At 39.1% G+C, this 21,781-nt stretch overlaps 2 protein-coding genes across 2 annotated transcripts; one reads left to right on the forward strand and one right to left on the reverse strand.

Moving 5' to 3' along the window:
• The first annotated feature begins 1,156 nt into the window (after positions 1-1,156).
• On the forward strand, positions 1,157-16,493 carry ccnjl (cyclin J-like). The gene is made up of 6 exons (XM_026938598.3): positions 1,157-1,752; positions 2,292-2,385; positions 5,665-5,875; positions 12,410-12,709; positions 12,892-13,051; positions 14,071-16,493. Exons 2-6 carry the CDS (start codon positions 2,317-2,319, stop codon positions 14,546-14,548), a joined length of 1,218 nt encoding a protein of 405 aa, XP_026794399.1. The 5' UTR covers positions 1,157-1,752; positions 2,292-2,316; the 3' UTR covers positions 14,549-16,493.
• A 2,177-nt stretch (positions 16,494-18,670) lies between these two features.
• fabp6 (fatty acid binding protein 6, ileal (gastrotropin)) lies at positions 18,671-21,781 on the reverse strand. Its single transcript, XM_026938834.3, has 4 exons — positions 21,628-21,781; positions 19,823-19,998; positions 19,484-19,573; positions 18,671-18,790 (listed from the first exon to the last, which is right to left on the reverse strand). Exons 1-4 carry the CDS (start codon positions 21,692-21,694, stop codon positions 18,728-18,730), a joined length of 396 nt encoding a protein of 131 aa, XP_026794635.1. The 5' UTR covers positions 21,695-21,781; the 3' UTR covers positions 18,671-18,727.

Genomic DNA, 21,781 nt, shown 5'->3' on the forward strand with positions numbered 1-21,781 from the left:
TGTTCATGTTCAGAGCTGTGGAAAGAACTTCAGTAATGCCAGATATAAAGCTGTGAAAATAAGCAACACAATCTAAGATGTGGTTATTGTTTGAGATTTCCACCAACTATCATTTGCTAGCATGAATGTGCAAGTATAGAGCAACTACAATTCATGTTTAAAGCTCTCGGCTCATAAAACAGATTCATTTTATTTGAAAAACACATACAATTTGGTGTCCGAAAAAGGGCCTGAATTTTTTTTGTGAGAAAAATCAATTTTATTAAAAAAAAATTTGAAAAAAATTTGCATCTATTTTTCTGAACGTGATGTAAATAATAACTTGTAATAACTCCTTTTCCCCGAATGTGATATAAATAATAATTTCTAATATTTAACTCTTTTCCCCAAATGTGATATAAAAAGTAACTTCTAATAAATTTAAAAAAAGTTTGAAATTGGTTTGCATCTCCTTTTCTGAATGTGATATAAATAACAACTTCTAATAAATCTTTTTCCTGAATGTGATATTATTATTAGCCATTCTTCTAAAGAACATTTTCAGCTAAATGGGCCGTAGAAGGCTGGAGCAGGAACGTTAAAATATCATTTCTGTTCATAATGTGACATAAATAATAACTTGTAATAAGTCAATTTCCGATTTTTTTTTTTTTTTTTTTTTTTACAGCAGCCTACAACCTGTTTCACACCCTCTGATAGTGTCATGGCAAAACTTTGACTTTCTTTTTTAGTTTTTATACATCAATTTATAAGAAAAAAAATGCAAAATAGAGATACATTTATATTTCCTCCAGAAACGTACAGTATGAATGAACGTACAGTATGATACGGAGGAGGGTTTAAAATCAAGTGGCCATCTAGTGTTCAAACATGGATAAAGCATTTTAAAAAGCCGGGGTCTCTTAATTTGAAAACACTAACGATTGTTGAACTCCATTCATCCAAACTGGTGACTGTATACGACACACTGATCCAAACGCATGGTAGTGATTGCTAAAGTATATATATATATATATATATAATGTGTGTGTGTATGTGTGTGTATATATATATATATATATATATATATATATATATATATATATACACGTGTATACACATCTTTTGCGAGGTACATACAATAGATAGGTAGTGCAAGTGCAGATGTTTTGTAGAAAAAAAAAAATCTAAATCTGAGAAGTCAATTTTAAGTAAAGGGAACTAGTTGATCTAGTCCGGTGATTGAATATCCAAAGCTGTAATGTAGAAATAACACAGTCAGACACAACTTCAACACAGCATAAATCTCATATGGGAACTAGATATTAAATCAGGGCCCGTGTGCGCGCAATCGTGCGCGCGCTTGTTGTGCGCGTTCTCGAGCGCGTTCTCGCGCTCCTCCTCCTCCTCCTCCTCCGTTGAGTCCCCTCACTCACTCACTCACTCTACAGTATCATTAGGCTGTCCGCTCCGCTCCGGCCGCTGGGGGAACACCGCACAGGACAGACAGCGAGAGAGAGAGAGAGAGAGAGGGAGAGAGAGAGCGAGAGAAAACCCAAACATCTTTCTAGAAAGTCTAACTTATCAGAAAGCCACGCGAGAAGGCCAGGAGGAAACCTGGCTCTCAGCGGAGTGCACATGAGCGCGTGAAGCCGGCTGTTATTTTTGTGCGCGCGGTGTTTGTGTGGTGCGACTCCCGAAAATGCAGCGGCTCTGAAACAAAGGGACTCCGAGCGGCGTTCTCTGTTCACTGGAAACACAAGTGGCTGCGAGGTAAACACTCAGCAAACGCAGCGGCTTTCCATCCGCTTTTATCCTGCGCTTGCTTTACGTTTGTCTTTATCCAGTTGTTAGCGAGTAGAGTTGCGTTTTTACGTCACAACTCTTTAATTTCGCACCGCTGACTGTAATGAGCTACTCGTGGGGAGTGTGTGTGTGTGTGTGTGTGTGTGTGTGTGTGTGCGCGCGCGCGCGCGCGTGTGCGTGTCCTTTTAACACTGGAATTCACTGCCATGTTACTTTTAGGCCAAATTGAACCTCGGCTGTGTGTTTTAAAACAATAACAGTGGTTTAAAACTTATTAATGTAGAGAAAAGTAGTTTAATGATGACCTCATATCAATAAGGATTTATTGTTGTGACGTAACAGCACCTCTGAGTAGATGCTAGAGGAACTTTGTGAAGTCTCACAACCAGCAAGTGGATAAAGTAATTTAAAAAAGAAAGAAAAAAAACCACTCTGTATTTTTAAATGAGAATTAAAGATATACTCTGAATGCTGAGTTTTATTTTTATGATTATTATTTCTTTAAGGCTGAGGGCCTCTCTGGATGGAAAGATGGAAGCAGAGGGACAGTGGTGGAAAAGCCAGCTTGCCTCAGATATCCATCAGGCTCTGCGAATTAAGGTGAGCTTTCGACATCACACTGCTTATGACATGATTTTTTTTTACTCATCTGCCAAACTTTTATTCATCCGTTTGTCCCATGGCTTTAACTAATTTTACTTATTAATCAGTTTATCAGAAAGTCTTCTAAACATGGACACGGGTTAATACTTAATACATAGTTAATACCTTAACTATCCAAGCAATATTTGATCATTTTTTTCTGAGTGTTGTGCTCTGGTTTTGTTTGTTGTAGAGCTGGATGATTGCTCGTGGTAACTTGGATTGATCTGTTGCCCATCTGTCTTTGTGGCATAGGTGTGAAATTTTGCATGTCCTTTAGAAAAAGGTTACTGAGTGGACAGCAGTCCTGCTTTACGCACCACTAAATACCAGCCACTTTTCTCATTGTCAGCGTTGGGAACGTGACAAGCTGTGGATCTTCCTCCTCGAAAACCTTTTTATAAAATTTGATTCCATGTCGGAGATCTACCCAGCAAACCTACATGTCCTGTCGGAAACATCATCTGCATGTAGAAAGAAAGGAATGTTCTCTAATCAGTACAGACATGTGTATGGGTTCAATAAAGACCTTAATGCTTAATTTAACAGGCATTTGGATGCATTAGGAAGTCTGTTATATAAGAACTGTGAGATTTCTGTAGGCCAGAGCTCGTCAGCTGGGCTTGTGTTTAAGTTTGCTGTGTGCCAAGAGCAGTGTGAAGGCTAATGTGTGTGTTTTCTCAGTCTGGCCTGTTGTTGAAGTGGACATGTGCGTCGTTCTCTTATTGTCTGGCCTGTTTATGAGGGGGCTGTATTTCAGTCCCACATCCGGCTGGGAATGCAAAGTGGAAGCGGTCTGTTTGTGTTTGTTTGTACTTGAGTTTGACTATTAACAAGTTTAATTGTTGCTACTAATTGTATCTAGCACTAAAAAAGGTTTTTCCTGTAACTTCTCAAGAAGTAAAGTCTATGTAAAGATGAGGAACAAATTCTTTGAGTAGATATAGTTGATCATTTAGTTTAATATTTAGCTCTAAATCTGGTTTGCTGGTTTAACTTTGATCTGGTTTAATTTTGGTCTGCAAATCCCTAGAGCTTCAGAGGTAGCTGATTAATTTTAAGGTGCATATACATAAGCCTTTTAGGGCTTTGAAGACAATATGGTAATGCATGTGTTTAGATTGTGAACATGTTTTTCCAAAAAAAAAAAAAAAAGCCTAATTTTTCATTTTTAAGAGCTAGCTCTAGTGGCACATAAGCAAAGCAGTGTTTATCCTTAAACAGGGTTTGCATTTGACCATTTGACTGGTTTCAAGTCTCTGCTGGTCTTTAAAACAGACTCCATTATTAACTTCTGTTGCAACTTCACAGGACTAAAGAAAAAAGTGCTGAGTTCAATACGCAGTTAATGTTGTGAAAAATATCATAAAAATGAATGCAACTCTTTCGTTGCAAAGTTTTCTTACACAGATCTTTATTAAGAAGTTGTGATTTGCTGTGTGTGTCTCCCGGCTCCATTGCTTTTTAAAAAATGTTTCTGTCTGAGTTGCCTTCTCTGTCACTAAAACCCCTGTGCAGAGTTTAATGCAGTGAATTAAAGCAGTCTATGCAGCTATTTGTAAGAAACGAGTGGAAACATACACAAGATTCATTGTTGCTGCATTGGCAGTGTGCTGAATCAGAATAATCTGTCCTGTTGTGCGTATTATTCAGGAATGAAATGCAGAATTATTGACTTAATCATTGCACAGATCAGCAGAAGTTTGCGCTCTGTTTTGCCATGCCTGACTGCTTGAACGTTTCCCCCCCTGCCGACATTGTCTTTATTGCCTTCCCCCTGTTTCTGAATTTGTTGGATTTGCCGGCTTGTCTGCACATGGCTGTAATGAGAAGCAGCCCCATTTAAATGGTGTTTAATTTAACATGCCAGATTAGACTGACTGCTTTATTTACTGACGAATATAAATGTTTCCAGCAAACTCGGTAATAAGTCTGGTATGTGCATCTTAATTGGTGTTACAATGCATATGCTGTCAATTTAACAAGGTTTAGCTTTTCCTTGTTTTATGTGCCGTTTAAATGTGTGAAAAGCCCATTCCTGATCTCACCCTCTCTGGATGCAGCCGAGTGAAAACAAATATGACAAAGAACAGCGATTGATTGAACCGGTTTGGCTGGATGTACTTCCTCTACTTTTGCCATTGTATTTTATCTGTGAATTCCGGTGAGTTCTTCTCACTAAAGGGGTTTTCAGACTAAGAACCTAAAAGAGGCCTAACGCAGTGTAGGGACGTGTATTTGACCAACCTCATTGGGCATTCAGAGAGAACAGCAGCTGTAGATTCGTCTAAATTGCGGGCAGCCGACACACAAAAAAGGGCTGCTTGAGAGGGTCGAGGCTCAGCCCCTTGCGCCCTGAGGGACAGATGGCTGGGAGACATGGTGGCTGGGGCAGCAGAGGAACCAGTGCTCTTTCAAACAGCCATCATAAAGCAGCCTGATGTTGGAGAACATCAGAGTTACTGCTGCAGTGTTACTCAGATAATTATGCTTATGATCGTACTTATAGTGGGCGAGTATATGAATCTGTTGAGGTCTCACAACAAAATAGTGCTTGTTGTAGCCACACAACAAAGCAGAGTGGGACAAAAAACACACAGCTTGTTATGTTACCGCAAAGCAAAGTCCTCTGTCTTGAAGACTTGACTGTGGTGGAAAACTTGACCGTTACAAAGTGCTGACACTGGAACCTCCTTTGTATATGTTAAATAAAGGTCTTCTTATTGAATGCTTTCCCATAACAACTCTTCTTTGTCAAATAACAACAGTTTTTATTTGTTTAGAAATAGGCTTAGACTAGATTATGTGAGCATCCACCATACAAATCCCTATGTATTAGTTGTTACTATAGACATGATAACGTATTAGAACAGCACGTTAATATGTACCTGTGATTTGTCTTGTATTTGTCACTATTGTTAGAGCTGCAGTTGTAGAAAATTAATCTACCAATCAGAATCGAGCACTCAACAGTGTATATCCAGCGTATAATCCTGCTTAGTTGTTATTTATAATCTAGATGCTATAAATTAAATTGCTAGATGTTTATGCAATAAGATGGCTAACATATGTAACAATACCATTTTGTAAGATATATGAGATATTTCTAATCATTTTCTGTCCTGAGGGATTTCATTTCCCTTCTCTTCTGTTGTTTTCTGGGGTTTCTGGACACAAAACATTTCTATACCTTCACCCAGGGCTGATTTCTTTCATTCCCCTTTTGTCTGTCCACAGGAGCTGAAGTTACCTACATACCATGCTCATTCGCCGCAGATTGGAATGAGGCGCTACTTTGCCGACCTGCTCGCCGTCCTCAGTAATCGCTACCAGTTGTGCCCAACGGCACGCCACCTGGCTGTCTACCTGCTCGACCTCTTCATGGACCATTATGACGTAGCCGTTAGACAACTTTACGTCATCGCCCTTTCCTGCCTTCTCCTAGCCAGTAAGTTAACTTCTAGTCTGAATATTCAATGTTTTCTTCATGACTGTAACACTGTACGTGGCTGAAATAATGGAGTGAGCCAGAAAAGTTAGAGTATTGAATTGCTTGCCACATTTGTAGTATTGATTAAAGCATTGAATTTTCAATCCACTGCTTGGGTTTCCATCACACAATGAAATCGTGAGTAATGACTTGCTATACTGTCCACTGTAGAACGTCACATGCAGTAGTCGGCTCTCGGTGCTGCCTCACAGGCTGGTGCATTGTGTTCCATGACAGCTGTGTGCTTAAGAGACTGTGGCCATTTAAAGAACCCTCACTTAGTCACCAAGGCAGCTTTTACACTTAGGAAGGTTGCTCTCTTTTTTAGAGCTCGGCAACTATAACTGAGTTTAGAATGTTGGGTGTTTTGGATGTCGGATGATTTGAGAATGTGTGCACACACACACAGTGCAATGGCTTTGTGTGGTACGGCCACAGGGTCTGATCTCCTAATGAGATTTATTACTCAGGAAATTTGCAGGGCGAGCCAGCTGTGTATCAGTGTTTAAAGCAATGCATTGAGGTGTGTTATCAGTTGCAGCCATGTCTCCCTACATGCAAACAAAGTGTGGTGAAAGTGAGGCACAGATCAGATGCATGGGTCTTGGCTAACAACTTTGTGAATGTTGGTTCTTTCCAGATGTCTGGACGTTAGGCAGCAACATTTTAGAAACAGAAACATTTCTGTTAGTTTTTGATTGACTGGGAACAAAAACTGACTGAGCAGCATTGTTTTACTTGTGAACTAATAATTAATATGACATGTTTTCATTGCAGTGTGGGAACGTTATGTTATGTAACGTTGCATCGGAATTTTCTTAATCCCTTCTGAAGTTAAGTTGGAATCATGTTTCTAAATCTTGGCAATACAGATTAATATTATGACCATGATTCATTTTTTTAAAAAAATGTGTACTATTATGTTTGTTAACTTGAACCTTAAGAGATTTACTTTCTGCCCACATAACCCAAATCAATTACACAGAGTTTTATTTAAAAAAAAATTGCAGTATCTGTTCAATTTTAAATGGCCAGAGAAATAAGCTGTTGCTTCTTACATATGTTATGAGTATTTGGACTTATTATTGTAGACATTTTATACCACAGCCCTGTTTAATGCTCAGTTTGGACACTAGGTTCCAGCTGTGATTTATATTAATATATCATTTTATAGTAACAGCCTGCACAGGGAGTCGAATGGCAGACACTCCAGTTGTTGATATGGTGATGTTTTCTGTGAGGATATGTTTATTTCTCATGAATAAAGCTGTTCCCTGAAGTTATCTGGCATGGGAAAGTCTTTGGGACAGAGAGCATTGTGATTTGGTGGTAACATGACAAGCTGCAAGAGAGAGAAACGAGACACTGGTGAAGAAACGATTGTTTGTTTATAGCTGCTATAAGTCATAAGCCATAAGTGCTAACAGTAACTCTGTTTCGCAGATGTTCCATAACATTAAATATAACTACAAGCAGATAAAAATAATACAAATTGTTAGGGTGGAAACAGTAACTCTGTATTGCGTTCACTTGCATCACACCAACCCATCATTGATTATTTTCTTATAACAGCATGCCCCTGAGTGTTTTATTCTTTATTTAATATTTTCTTAATATTATTATATATGGACAGCTACATTGTTCTAAAACCTTTTCCAAGGCTGTTATTGGTTTGTTTTGGTGTGACTGGTATGTGTACCTTTGTAAAGCCTTGTATTATTCCATGTAGTCTTACAATGTTTAATGAACAACAGTGTTGCACTATCAGACAAAGCCCTTATTTTTCCAAAGACACAACTTGTGGTTTTTTGTGTGTTTGTTTGTTTGTTTTTTTAAAGACCACTCGCTTTAAGTCAAGGATCTTTGTTTCATCCTTCTGTCTTTCTCGGAGGTGCTTGATTTCAGGAAGCGGGGGTGTTGGGGCTGGCTGGCAATTGGCACTGTGCAGACATTAATTAATTGCACAGGACTGAATGAGTAATGACCTTGCTGATGCTCTGGGTTTAAAGTATCCCTCCTTTTTCCAACTCATTGATTCACGCTGCTGCTGCAGCCGCTATTGTTGCACTGCTTTCGGCACGATGGGCTATAGAGGCCTGCTCCAGACCAAACCCGGGGGGAGAAAAAGCTTCGTTTCCATTCAGGCCAAGGACATTATTTGTTTTGACAAATGGAGGGGAATTGCTCACTTTGAATTGAACATTATGCCTCCCAGAATCCATTACGTGTCTTTTAGATAGTTCCATGTCAGTGTGTGCTTTAAGTTTTGGTTCGTTGCGTTATTTTACATTTCTTCTCTGAAATTATACATTCTGCTTGTTGTCCATTTCCCAAAACAGGCTGAATATTTAACTGATGATATTGGAAATTGTGGACATGACACACTTCCAAACTATGAATAGATCCACAGTTGAACAGAAGCCCAGGTTTTTGCAGTGGGTTTGAACAGTTTCCAGTACAATGAGAGCTACATTCAAGGTGCACTGTCCATTCAAGCCAAAGGCAAATTGCTCATTTTGAACTCTCAGAATCAAGTGTTTTCAGATGTTTCTTGCCTTGGGGTGTGTTCTTAATTTCAGTTTGTGCCTCTGAAATTGCCAGCTTATTTTGTAATCCACGCTTTCATCTAAGCTTGTCTGCTTCTAAGGAAGTCCTTCACCTTCAGTTAACTCTTTATTCTAAACAGTTTTTCCAGGAACATGTAGATAAAAAAAATTTTAATTAGCTTTGAAGCTGAGACTAAGCAAGCACCAGATGATTACAGAACTAATGGACTGCTCTTAGAGCTGCTGTTTTGATAATAATGCTTGAGCAATGGCCATGGGCAGGTTTGGGGGACGCATGGATGCACTCTTGTGTCTGGTGTTATCAGCTGTGTGTGAGTGTGAGTGTGAGGGGGAGGAGAGCAGCTCACGGCTGAAAGCATACTGAATTTCCTCTCAGGTTCCTGGGACACATGATGTTTGTTATGCTAACCAGTTTAAAGCTTGTCTCAGCACAATGTCTGTAAAAAGGAGTGTCATTTTCTTTATCCAGAATCCCATCCGCCAAAATGGCGAGTAAACAACGCCCCCCGTGTAGCACTTTAACATTTATGTATTCTTAAGATTTCCTGAAAACTCAAGCATAATAACTCGATGATAATGCGAGCACCTTTGGTTTTTTTTTTTTTTATTTTGAGAAAGCAGTGGAGAGTAGCACATCAGGGCCGTCGCGCTGCGTCCTCTCCTCCCTCCCTCTCCCTCCTCTGGCCTGAGAGGAAGGGGGGAGGGCCGTGTAGCCTAGAGGGTCATGTTTGAACTGAAACACTCAGCAGGGTTCCTGATATTCAGATTAGTGTGACGGACGTTCCCCTGAGGTTTGATGCTAATGAAGGGAATTAATACACCGCAGATAATTGAGAAAACAGAGCCTTGTATGCTGGCCACAGATGCTGGTGTGACATTGTAAAAAAAAAAAAAAAAAAAAAAAAAAAACACTATGAATGTAAAAATTAGTGTAAGTGTATGGGGGTCATCACTGATATAAATGTGGAAGTGCTGGATGGCAGTGTGTGAATTAAGAAACTGAAATCTAACATTGTGTTTGTAAGCTATTTCCAAAATGAAATGTCATTTTCGACAATATCATTTGCAACACTTCGAGGTTTTTTTTTTCTTCATTTTGATATGAAACAAATTCACCACTAATAAACCACTATTTTGTGCACGCTTTCATCTTATGGACACCAATTTTTATTTTTTAATAAACATCTAAACAATTAGAGAAATTCGAGGTGTATAAGCCATGTTGTTGGAATCTTATTTTCTTCAAAGAGTGCAGATATGAGCACCGCTTGTGGGGAATTTTATTGACCCCCTGCTTCCCACTCAGGTCCCCTTCATACCCGCTACCGATCTGAAGACAGGGGCCCTCTGTGAGTGCACAAGCATGAGCTGGAGAGGTCAGGGTTCATGCTGCCTTTATTATTGTGGCATCTAAATGCAGGGGAAGTAATACAGGAGACTAGGACTTTGCAGTAAAGATATTAACACCTAGCACAAAAGGGAGAGAGAGAAGGGAGGGGTATAAAATGAGGGAAAGGAATTCCACCCAAAGCAATACTCACTGCAGGGGGTGGGTGATGCATGCAAAATTTCTAACTTGGATATTTTCAGAATCTTGGATAACATACATATACACATTTTTATAGATACATGGTCTGAAAATGACTGCTAAAGACTGTTTTGCCTTCACTGGAGTCTTTTACAAACTTAAGGTGGCCAGCGAAGAATTTTAACAGCCGTGTGAACGGCACTGAAACAGACCATAGAACAAATGCACAAAGCAGAACTTTATAGCGAACTGTTCCTCGTGTGCACCACCACAAACCAGTCCGGCGCCAGTGCAAAATTAGCAAAGGTTCTTAATATCCTATTAAAAAGCTTAGTATAAATGTTTCCAAACCATTTCCACACACCATTTTAACCAGCTCTTAATCTTTATTCTGTATGTTATTTGGATGTTAGAGACCACCAGACATGCTGATTGTGATTCCTTCCTAACTTGCAGTCGAGTACAAACATTTGCATACCCTAAGGACAAACTGAAGAAAACAAAGAAATCTGATTTATCACAACAAGATATTTAGTGTGTTGGGTTTCACTGATTTTCCTTCATTATCTCAAGTAACAAAATGATAGTAGTATATGTAGTTAAGATACATGCCAACGTATGTATTCTTAAAAGCTTTAGTTGTAATCAGGTCTGGGGGCTGAGAGGGACTCATCTTCAAACTTTTTCTAGTTGTTTTGTCTGTTGTCTGGTGTTTGTCTGCCTTGCTTTGTCTGCCTTGTTAAAAGACACAACCATACTTCAATATAAACATTTTATTTTTTTCTTAATAAATTGTAAAGTAGATGCATTTTCCTTTTCTCCTTGGGGGGATGGAGGATACACTGTATGTTTAGTGAATCTACATGTTTTTAGCGCAAGTGTTAGTTAAAAAGTTTAGTTACCTTTGTAGGTTTGCTCAAGCACAGTACAAACGGTGTTTAAATTCCCACCAGTGTGTGATTTACACCAGTATAGCTACCCTACACTACCACCAGTTCTGTCATCAAAGGAATTTCCAAAATGTTCCATCTGCTGTGTCATACGTCATACTCATTTCAACATAAAATTCACGCCTTTCAAATTTGCATATGGATATGGCTTTTAAGTGCAATCTTATCTGGTTGTAGCGGCTGTACTTGAAAGGAGAATCTGCACAGGCATCCTGCATTTTATAAACACACTCTGGTATGTGGAAGGAATGAGAGATCTGGGCTCTAGTCTGTGTGATAATTACTTGTTCAGGCTGGCAGACTGACATCTCTGAGATTGTGATGCCTGAAATGCCAACAGGGAAATGTGTGAATGGAGGTTCACAGAAATGAGTTTCAGGTCTCCTTTTCCCAGCCAGTAAAGACAAATGTGTTTGCCTTTTCTGTAATTATGGCATTTTTTTTTTTTTAAATATGTGTAATTAGCCTTGTCTTGCTTTTCCAAAGATCGTGCTGGTTATGTGATGAGGCATAAAAGAAACCAATCATTCACTCATATATTTAATTAACATACTTTTCACAAACATAAATTGGAGTTTCATAAACACTGTAGATCTTTCAGTTTTATTTGTATAGCACTTTTAACAATGGACATAGTCACAAAATCGGGATGTAGATTAGGCCCCTAATGAGCAAGCCAGAGGTGACAGTGGCAAGGGAAAACTCTCTGAGATCACTTGAGGAACCTTGAAAGGAATCAGATTCAAAATGGAGCGCATCCTCTTCTGGGTAAGACCTGAGAGTGGGATTATAAATCATTACAGTATGCAGGTATAAGAATTAAAGGTACATAAGGCTGTGTTCACATTACAAACCTCTTTGTGCAGCTCTGATTATTTATTTATTTATTCATTCATTCATTCATTTCATTTATTTAGTGGGGCTCAGATTGGATCTGTCTTTCTTGACAGTTGCCATTCACATTATCTGTCCTTAATTTGAACACATCTGTCCCCTGAAACACTCTGTATGCGCACATTGATTTCTTGGGCAGTTGTTTCTACACTATTCGTTTTCTGTAAGTTCCTTCCAGTTTTGCTTGAATTGATTCTCCAAATGTCGAGTAAATCACCAATTTCCTATGCTTCCACTGAATATAGTCACTGCTGTTGCTGTCCTCCTTTGTTGTTTTGACTCACTGCTGATCTGATCTAGATATGAAAGTGGCTCAAGTCTGATATTTTCAGACTTGTCCATACTTTCCTGAAAAAATTCAGATCTGTGTCACATTAAGGCAGAAAATCAAGTCCAGGAATGAACGCAAGACAGTCTTTATGATGAAAACAGCAGGTCTTGGTTTTAAGAAATGTGTTCTTTGCTTATAACTTTCTGATTAAACTGAAAAATGAACTACAGTACATTTGTTAACTGTAAAGTTTCCTCCCCTTCCCTATTTCTCTCTGTGTAGGTAAATTTGAGGAGAAGGAGGATCGTGTGCCTAAGCTGGAGCAGTTGAACACGCTGGGCTTCATGTGCAGCCTCAACCTGGCCCTGAATAAGCGTGACCTCATCAAAATGGAATTGCTGCTGCTGGAGACCTTCGGCTGGAACCTGTGCATGCCCACGCCAGCTCACTTCATCGACTACTACCTCCACGCCGCCGTGCAGGAGGGTGACCTGCACAACGGCTGGCCACTGACCTCACTGTCCAAGACCAAAGCCTTCATGGACAAATACACTCACTACTTCCTGGAGATTTCCCTGCAAGGTGAATTCAGTTAGAGATTGTGAGGAATACTTAGTGCTATTATTATAAAATTATTATAAAAATATTAAATATATACATTTATTTTCTTAAATGGCAAGAAATATTCTAATAGACACGATAGATGGATGGCACAAGGTCAGTGACCTTCATTTCATCCAGCTGAATACTTGTTTTCGTCCCAGATCACGCCTTTTTGAGCTTCAGACCCTCACAGGTGGCAGCCGCCTGCATCGCAGCCTCTCGCATTTGCCTGCAGATTTCCCCGAGCTGGACCACCGTGCTCCACCTGCTCACGGGGTATTCCTGGGACCACCTGACCCAGTGCATCCAGCTCATGCTGCTGTAAGAACATGCCAAATCTCAAATCATTGCAAAGACATCAGTACAGCATGCAAATAGAACATTTACAATGTAAATTATATATTAAATATATATGTAATGTAATTTATACATATATAGGTGAAAGATAAAAAGCTTTTTGAAACAGCGATTTGTACCATTGTCCTTTTAGGTTTTCATTTTAATCATATGAAGGATTATATTTCAGTTTTTTGTCATTATTACGTATTTATATTGCAAAAAGTTCTCCATTAATATGTATTTTCTTCCTGTAAATTCCTTTGGGAGATCACAAAAAAGTAAGAGTGGAATGTGTACTTATTCATATTAATAATTTTCTGTAAAAATGAAGTCTTCCTCCATTTAGTTTTCCTTAGACCCATATATACACTACCGGTCAAATGTTCAGGTCTGCTCGATTGAATGCCTATTTTTCATCATCTTAAAGACATTTTTGATAAAGCCTTATGAAATTTGTCAAATTTGTTTTTAAAACTAGTGAAGTTAGGCCTCGTGTATAAATAATACATAATATCATGTATAAATGTGTTTCTTATTTCTTCAAATTTTTTTACTTAATATGTTTTTACTTAAAATGCAATTAAACACATGAGAAGCAGTGAGGTGCTCGGCCTGTTTGGGAACTTTAAGAAAACCTCCTGGGTGAAGCTGGCTCCTCCTCATGAAGCTGGCTGAGAAGATGCCAAGAGCATGTAAAGCTTCATCGAGAATGCTGTTAAGAATTTCTATGAGGTGGTGTTTATGAAGTTTTGACTGGTAGTGATAGACTTTTTGTGTCATAAGGCTGTTCATTGTTAATAATTGTTAATAATAATTATATATATTATACTCAACTTTATTCTCTGCCTCAAAGGGTTTACAGGAACAAAACAGTACGAGAAAAGTAAAAATTTAAAAAAAAGTTATGAAAGTAGTACCAGTTGATCCATGTGACCTCCTGTGTCTCATTTCTTAATAAGAACAACTTAATTGTTTCCTAATTGTTGGTGCATTTTCTACAGTGCGCACGATAATGACGTGAAAGAAGCCAACAAGTCCAAGTCGTCACCCTCGTCCAGTCAGAGTGCACAGCCTCAGGCTCACGCCTCGCCCGGCCCTGCTCCCTCGGCCCTGCAAAGACACCCTGTATCCACCTCACAGCAACTACTGCTCCAGACTGGCAGCTACCCGCCGCTCTCGCAGCACTCCCCTGCTCTGGCGCAACTGCACATGCTGGCCGAGTGCCAGGCCATGGGTGCAGTGAGCACGCGGGAATACCTCCAACCACACCAGGCTAGCCTGCTCTCTTCCTCCATCCCGACTACATCGTTCCCATCTTTCCCCAGTCTGGCGTCAGGGCTGTGCGGCTTGCCCTTACAGGGACCCCTCTCCATGCAGGTGGGCATGGCGGCGGAGCCACGACCCTGCGTGGGCCTGGCTTATGCTAACAGCTACCTGGGCTCACACCATGGCTTCACAGCCGGATGTTTTGACAGGTGACGCCAGGAGAGGGAGGGCAGATCGAACTCAGGGCGCCCACTGTCCTCCACCCTCCTCTCGGCCTCCCCGGCGCCATCCACCCTCAGCCAGAGGCACAGACTTTCTAAACAGAAGGCCCACAGTCGAACAGATCCATCAAAGGTCATAGTATTAAGTTGAAACAAGCTCAAATGTGGACCTTCTGCTTTCTTCTTCCTTTTAAACACCTAGGTGCCTGTTGCTCTGCCCGTTTTGAGAAAAGATCTCAAAGACTACAGCATGCTCATGTACATACTCGGGCTAGTTCATTCTGAGAACATGACTGGAGGATAATAGAATGCCAGCGCTGCAAGATATGATTATCAGACACTTAGAAACGTCCCATAGGAGCATTTTAGTTCCATACAAAGCCTTAAGAAGGGAAACGGTGGAGATCAGGTTCCCAAACTGCTGTTTTTTTTTTTTTTCCTTCTTCTTTCTTGCTTTCTTTCTTTCTCTCTCTCTCTCTCTCTCTTTTTTTTTCCTTTTCTTTTTTTTTTTTTTTTCTTTTTTTTTTTACATAAGGCGTCCTTGAAATTTCACACTGGAATTACTGTGTCGTCCTTGATGCTGCTGCCTTAAAAGTCAGACGCTGGCTTTATGACCAAGAAACCTGTCTCCCTTTTTGGTATCGTTTACAGTGACTAAATAAAACACATTCAGGGATGCGCAGATTACTTGAAAGAAAAAAATGCCATTGAAAAATACCAGCTGATGTTTGTATGAAGTGGTTAATTTGTAAATGTGTGTGTATTTGATCTGCTTTAAAGGGGTGAGCATGTCTGTAAGGAAGGTTACTTTCAGCTTTTGGCTTAGAGCCCCATCCCTCTGGTCTTCCTGCAGGCAGATGGAGGGGAAACCCCAGGGGAATGAGGCATCTGTCCTGTCGCCTCTGTAGCTCACGCTGGAGGAAGCTGAGCTTTACAAGCTGCTTACCCGGGCAGGGGAGGAGAGGGGGGACTCCTTGATTCATCCATGTTAAGCTCACTACCATAGAAAGATGACTTCATTGTCTTTTACCTCATCCTTTTAGTCGCTGTGGTGCATGTAAATTACCTCACACTACTGCTGTGCTGAATGACAGTCATTCATTCTTCAGTCACATGCTAGGGAACTGTGGACACATTTGTCATATTTGGTAGATTAGATAATATTATACAGTTACATAATCAACTATACTACTGATCCGTCAGTTATGGGCAATCTTGTTACGCACACATGGGTGAGCTTGACGACACTGTGATGGGTAAAGACAACAGAAATGATGTGTTTTCTCCAATTTCATGAATTTTTGTCATTCCAAACTGTTTACATTGTTGTGAAAATCCAAGCGAAGCTGAATATTCATGAAGCAGACACGTTTTCACAGAACACTAAAGATTAGAATAGCGCTAACTCCATTTCTCCGAGTCCATTTCTCTCAGGTTGAGTTGGGTTATACAGGGATGTCGACTGCACAATGAAGTCAACCAGCAGCAAGACCAAAGTGTCTGCTTTATGTCCTGCTAAATTATAAGCTTTTAAACCACTTTACAGGACTTTGGATCCAAATCATCCTCTGATAGTCCTGAATCTTGAACTACCTCAATGTTATGCTATTGTTTTTACGCTGATTTTGCAGGACTTCCATTTTATTTGATTATCTTCTTTCTGACTGGTCATGAGCTTCGGGATTAGTTTTTATCCACAGAACATTTTATTCCTTTTTTCTGTTGAAGTCTCTTTACGTAGGTAGATGAATTGTGTTCACTGTAACAGATATAGGCACTGTTTTGTATTTCAGTTCATTGTATTTCAGTGAAGCCTCTGTGTGTGCAATACGTAACCATTAATTTCATCTGTTACTGTAGATCTGTTCTGTTACGTTTTTTTTATTTTACCACTGCATTATTTTGTTTATTATTTTAGCCTTAGTGTGTTTTTATAACGAGATATTACTGCTAGAAGGCAGTGATTTTTTTTTTTTTTTTTTTTATTGTCCAACAAGAAAATGTTGCACATTGCAACCGATGTCTGCTAAATCTAGACATTTAGTAGACCAGTGAGTACTGATAGAGTTCATTCAGTGGTCTATGGTTTTATTTAAAAGCCTGTATTTGTGTAGGAGATTGAGGCCAGTGGGGATGGGGGGGGGACAAGCCATTTGGATATAAAATCCCAAAAAATAAAACAAAAGAAAAAACAAATAGCAGCGATGTCTTTTATTTCTTGGTTGCATACTGTACTAAATAGTAAAAGCAGTTCATTTGCATAGGTCCCATGTTGTTTAATATGAATGTGGAGTCGTTGCACATGAAAAGGTCGGAAGGGAGTGGGGAGCGCTCTTCCTTTAGCCCCACCCCAGAAAGCAGTGCCCTCCCTCCGTTCCTCTATCTCTCTCTCTCGCCCATCCTTCCCTCCCTCTCTCTCTGTCTGTCTCTCTTCGCCCCCCCTCCTTCATGTGCTACATACAAGACAATGGAGGAGATTCCTGCTCGGCATGACACTCTTTCCTGTCACTAAACAGCAAATAAAGAGCAAACATAAAGAGCAAGGGCTAAAGATTATCCGGATCAAAGAACAGCCCAAAAATCTACGATGGAGAGAAAATGTATTCCAAGTCATTTCTTAATGATACACTGCAGAGGTCAGTGTTATGAAAAGGAAACTCTAAGAAATTCAAATATCTGTGCTACTAGCCAATTAGTGATTTTATTATTTAGGTCTTGAAAATACCTGGAGAAAAAAACTGCTTAATGCTGTATTTATACATCACCAGCATTTATATTTACCTGAGCAGAGTATAATGAATTGGCTTATGCTTTATTTTCTTTGTTTCATTCTAATTTAGCTTTAGGGTGTTCATATAACAGAGTAAAACGTCTAGAAGGCAGTGATTTTATTGTCCACTAGGAAAATGCTGCACATTGCAAATGATGTCTTCTAAATCTAGATGTTTAGTGTACCAGTAAGTAATGATAAGAGTTCATTCAGTGGTCTACAGTTTAATTTAAAAGCTTGTATTTGTGTAGGAGAGTGAGACCATTTGGGATAGGGAGGGAAAACAAGATTATCTAGATCAAAGAACAGGCCAAAAAAGTATAGTGGAGAGATCAAATTTACTGATAAAATAAAAACCTTAATGCTGTCTTTATATGTCACCATTTATATTTAACTGAATATTGTATATTGAATTGGCCTATGTCCCATTTGCTCTTCCAACCATCTGTACTGTTTGAAGGAGCAAATATTGTTTAAGACACTCTCATTGTGGGATTGTGAACTGATGTGAGTCTGATAAGGTGTAAACCCGCAGAATGGGATGTCATGCTAGATTAGTGGGTCTGTTGAGAGAGCCGTCTTATCTGAGTAATTAAAGATATTGGCTGGAAGACGACAGAGAGGAAGCCTGGGAGGGAAGGAGGGGAGGAGGGAGCCTCCTTTGTGCGAGGGCTCTGTTGGGGGCACATGTGCAGGCCCAGGGAGGTACACCACATGTCTGAGCCGGTGTGAAGAAAGGATTGGAGGGTGGGGGGCAGTTGGGTAATGGATCATTTTCACAACCTTTGTTTGAACAGCCGAGAGGGGGAGGTGCTGGCACACTTTTAATTATTAGAAAGGGTTACTTCCAAACCCAAACTGAAACATGCATTCACTTGGATATTGTTTTACTGCTAAAAATCTTTTAATAAGATACTATAAAGTCAAGAGGGTTGGAAATGGAAATGTATTTAAGCATGCTAAAATAAAAGGAGACTAGTCTAAGTGCATGTATTAGTCTATTATATAGTTTATTATTATTATTATTACCTTAGTATCTGTGTCAACTTACTTTTTGCATCATAGTTTAAGACTCGGGTTTAAAATAATTTGATTTGCTACAGTAAATCCTTTCTGGCAACGTCAAACTAATGTTCTCACAATGTTCTGTAACAAAGAGAACTGCCAAGGATTTTAGCAGGGGTACATCGTACCCTCAGGGCAGGAGCGCAGGTTGAAAGCTGACTGCCCCCCAGTGGTAGCCATGTAGTGACTAAAATGTTTTTATTATTATTTTTTAATTATTTTTCAGATTGCTTAAAGTCTCCCCTTAAGAAACATTGAGAGGCACACAAGCAGAAAAAATACATTTTTACAGTTTATTGAATATGTTTGTAGTTATACACAGGCAATGTGATGCATTTAGATTTTCTTGCTGGTGCGGATCAGGACCACTGGACCTTTAGCTGAGATGGCCGTGGAAGTCTGCAAGGAATGGTACACACATTAGCCATTTTCTACATACAGTGACAATGTGAAAATAAAGTGAAAAAATGAGTAGTGTATCAAAATCTGACTCATGTAGAAGTGGAAGTAGTAAGTCATAAGTGCACTTGAGTGAAAGTTCAAATGTGTGCCCATGCTTTATTGAAAAAAAGTAAAAAATATTGTTTAGAATAATTTTTTTATAGAAATCAGCATATATTTCATATGGTCTCACACAATCATGTTTCTAAATATTCATGGGATTTATGTATGAAAAGAGTCATTTTCCATTAAAGTAAACTGAGTCTTTTTCCATTAAATTTAATATATGAAGAAATAGTAACACTAATAAGCAAATTGTCCAAAGGTAAGGATTTGATTACATTTTTAAACATCTAAAGAACAAATTTGTGTAATGATCTTTGAGATCATTTGGAAGGTCTGAATTAAATTGTAAGGAGTTAAAAAGTGTGTTTTTGTTCATGTAAAAAAGTAAAAAAAAAAAGTATTCATTGTTAATTCTTGTACTCTTTCACATGAACAAAAACACATCACATAACATGTATAATAAAAGAATATCCTATTACATATTTATAATACTTAAGTATAGTAATGAAGTACACTTACTTAAATTGTTACCACTTCAAAAATTTCAGTGTGTACAATCTATTCAGTTTTTATAGCGTGATATACCTCAATCAGCTTCCCACCGCTGATCTCGACTATGTGGTTGTAGTTGGGAAATTGTGTCCTCAGCTTTTCCCCTTCCATGGTGACGGTTGCCTGGTGACGTTAAGAATAAGTTCTATTCACAGATCTTATAATAGATTGATTCTCTTTAAAAAAAAAAAAAAAAACTTAATCAATCAAATCTGTATCCAGTGCTGTGATGATGTCTTGCTGAGTTATAATTTCCCAGTGTAAGTATACAGTAGATCTTTAGATCTTGTTCATTTTCCGATGATGACTTATAGCAATGCCAGCATCATCTTTTCTGTGTTATTTTTACAAGAGCGACAGTCTCAGTCTTACCTTAAACTTCTTTCCTCCAATGGTCTCCATGTCACACTCCTTGCCAATAACAAATTTGTTGGTGACGCTGTGGTTGGCTGGGTAATGCTGAGTCCAAGAGAACTCATCACCATTCTGAACCACCTCAGTCACAAGCTTGTAATCACGACCCTTCTCCATCACATCAGCAGGGATACCTGAAGTGCAAAGGTACAGACCATTTATTGTCCTGCCTGTGTTAAAATACTCTCTCTGTAACCTTAGAGCTATGTCCTTGTCCTTGCAGTAAGGACTGCTTACACAGATGCTAAAAACTCCATTTGATGAAATAATATTAGACCACAGACACAATTTTACACTTTCAAAAAATTAAGGAAGAAATAATAAACTTCTATGAGATTAAACATAAAATAAGGGTGAAATCTTGCACAACCCAAAACATAAGACAGCACCAGTTTTAAAAGAACCAAAAGAAAGAGAAACTCTTGTCTTGAGATAACCCTCTCAGTCTGCAGAACTGTTCTGAAGAAGGCACTGTATTTGTCTTCTTTAGTTTCTCTTAAGGGTATGCAAACATTTGCACTCAATTATTTTCACTCATTTGTGTTTATTCCCCTATAGTGTTTATTCAAATTGAACATGGTTGATTATGAACATGGTCCATTATAAATCTCCTACAAACATGCAAATCATATACAGCATATATCAGAAAATTTTATAATCCCAAGCAATCCGCCATGTCCAATACGTTCTCATGTTAATTAATGTGGCCTTTCTTTGTCCTGCAAGCTTTATATATGACCACTTGCATGAGAGTAAAAAACTCCCGATCTGTCAACCTTTTGTTGCACACTAGCGCTAGGAATTCTGGGTCTTTTCAGTGAGTCGTTTTTTTTCTAAACCAAACAAAGTTTGCGGTGTTTTGACCAGAAATTGTTCTTATTTTTATTCTTACTGGAATTTAAAAAAAATAATATTACTTTATAACACCACAAATATCCTCACATGGGTTTCATACCACTACAGTGCTGATGATACTCAGCTCCTGATCCTTTCCTCCCCTAGACACTCACATTTCTGCATGGATCTCAGGATGCCTGGAAGACATCTCATCATGGATGGAAGCTCATCAGCTGAAAAAAGGACCAGCGCTGACTCTACCTTAAAGCACTCATCACACTCTGCACTGCACGACATTCCTTCCGATCCTCTAGCACGTCTCAGTTAGACCCACCATCCCTCAGGGTACAAGAAAGCCATGCATCAAGGCTCTCCACTGTTCTAGCACATAGGTGGTGAAATAAACTTCCCTTAGATGTCCGAAGAGCTGAGTCACTGGTTGTCTTCAAACAACAGATAAAGACCTACAACTTCATAAAGTACTTAAATTAGAACTTGTCTAGAAAACTCCTTGTCTTGTGTTTTATTTTCACATCATACTAACCTCCTCAACAGGGCTTTTAGACTGATAGTACTCTTAGTCCCTGACCTAGTGAACCAGTATGAGGATGTATTTATTGATAGAGCCTTCAAAGCCCTTCTGTATGTCGTTCTGGATAAGGGCATCTGCCAAATGTAAATGTAAATAAGCAGCGGTAAAAACAGTAAGCATCCCTTTGCCTTCTGTGTCTGTGCTTCATTAAGAAGATACATTTATCCTGATAACTCATCACCTGCTGTAATACACTTAATTAAATCCTGTACATCTTTACAAAGCAGCAGTGCAGCGGGTCCTCCCTGTCAAAAGAAGCTCAAAAAGTTGATTCTTTCACGAAAAGGACACATCACTAATCCAAACCTCTAGCTCCAGGCACCAAATCACTCACCAAGAAGTTTGCAGAAGTCATCATATCCCTCCTGAGTTTCAGTCTCCCACTTGCCAGAGTAAGCCATGGCTGAATAGAGATGATGTCAGTGAGAAGTGAATGGACGGCTGATTTTAGAGGAAAGTACTCATGGATAGATTTCCTCTGCTTATAT

Source organism: Pangasianodon hypophthalmus, chromosome 15 (assembly GCF_027358585.1).
Source record: "Pangasianodon hypophthalmus isolate fPanHyp1 chromosome 15, fPanHyp1.pri, whole genome shotgun sequence".
NCBI classification, from domain to species: Eukaryota; Metazoa; Chordata; class Actinopteri; order Siluriformes; family Pangasiidae; genus Pangasianodon; species Pangasianodon hypophthalmus.

What these genes read in the sequence shown, in the direction of transcription:
- ccnjl (XM_026938598.3), top strand. Translation starts at nt 2,317, where the DNA reads ATGGAAGCAGAGGGACAGTGGTGGAAAAGCCAGCTTGCCTCAGATATC. An exon ending in TTCCTGCCTTCTCCTAGCCA is followed by an intron (nt 5,876 to 12,409) that starts GTAAGTTAACTT and finishes CTCTCTGTGTAG; the next exon opens with GTAAATTTGAGGAGAAGGAG. An exon ending in CCTGGAGATTTCCCTGCAAG is followed by an intron (nt 12,710 to 12,891) that starts GTGAATTCAGTT and finishes TTTTCGTCCCAG; the next exon opens with ATCACGCCTTTTTGAGCTTC.
- fabp6 (XM_026938834.3), bottom strand. Translation starts at nt 21,694, where the DNA reads ATGGCTTACTCTGGCAAGTGGGAGACTGAAACTCAGGAGGGATATGAT. An exon ending in TGACTTCTGCAAACTTCTTG is followed by an intron (nt 19,999 to 21,627) that starts GTGAGTGATTTG and finishes TTTGCACTTCAG; the next exon opens with GTATCCCTGCTGATGTGATG. An exon ending in GCGGTGGGAAGCTGATTGAG is followed by an intron (nt 18,791 to 19,483) that starts GTATATCACGCT and finishes CATTCCTTGCAG; the next exon opens with ACTTCCACGGCCATCTCAGC.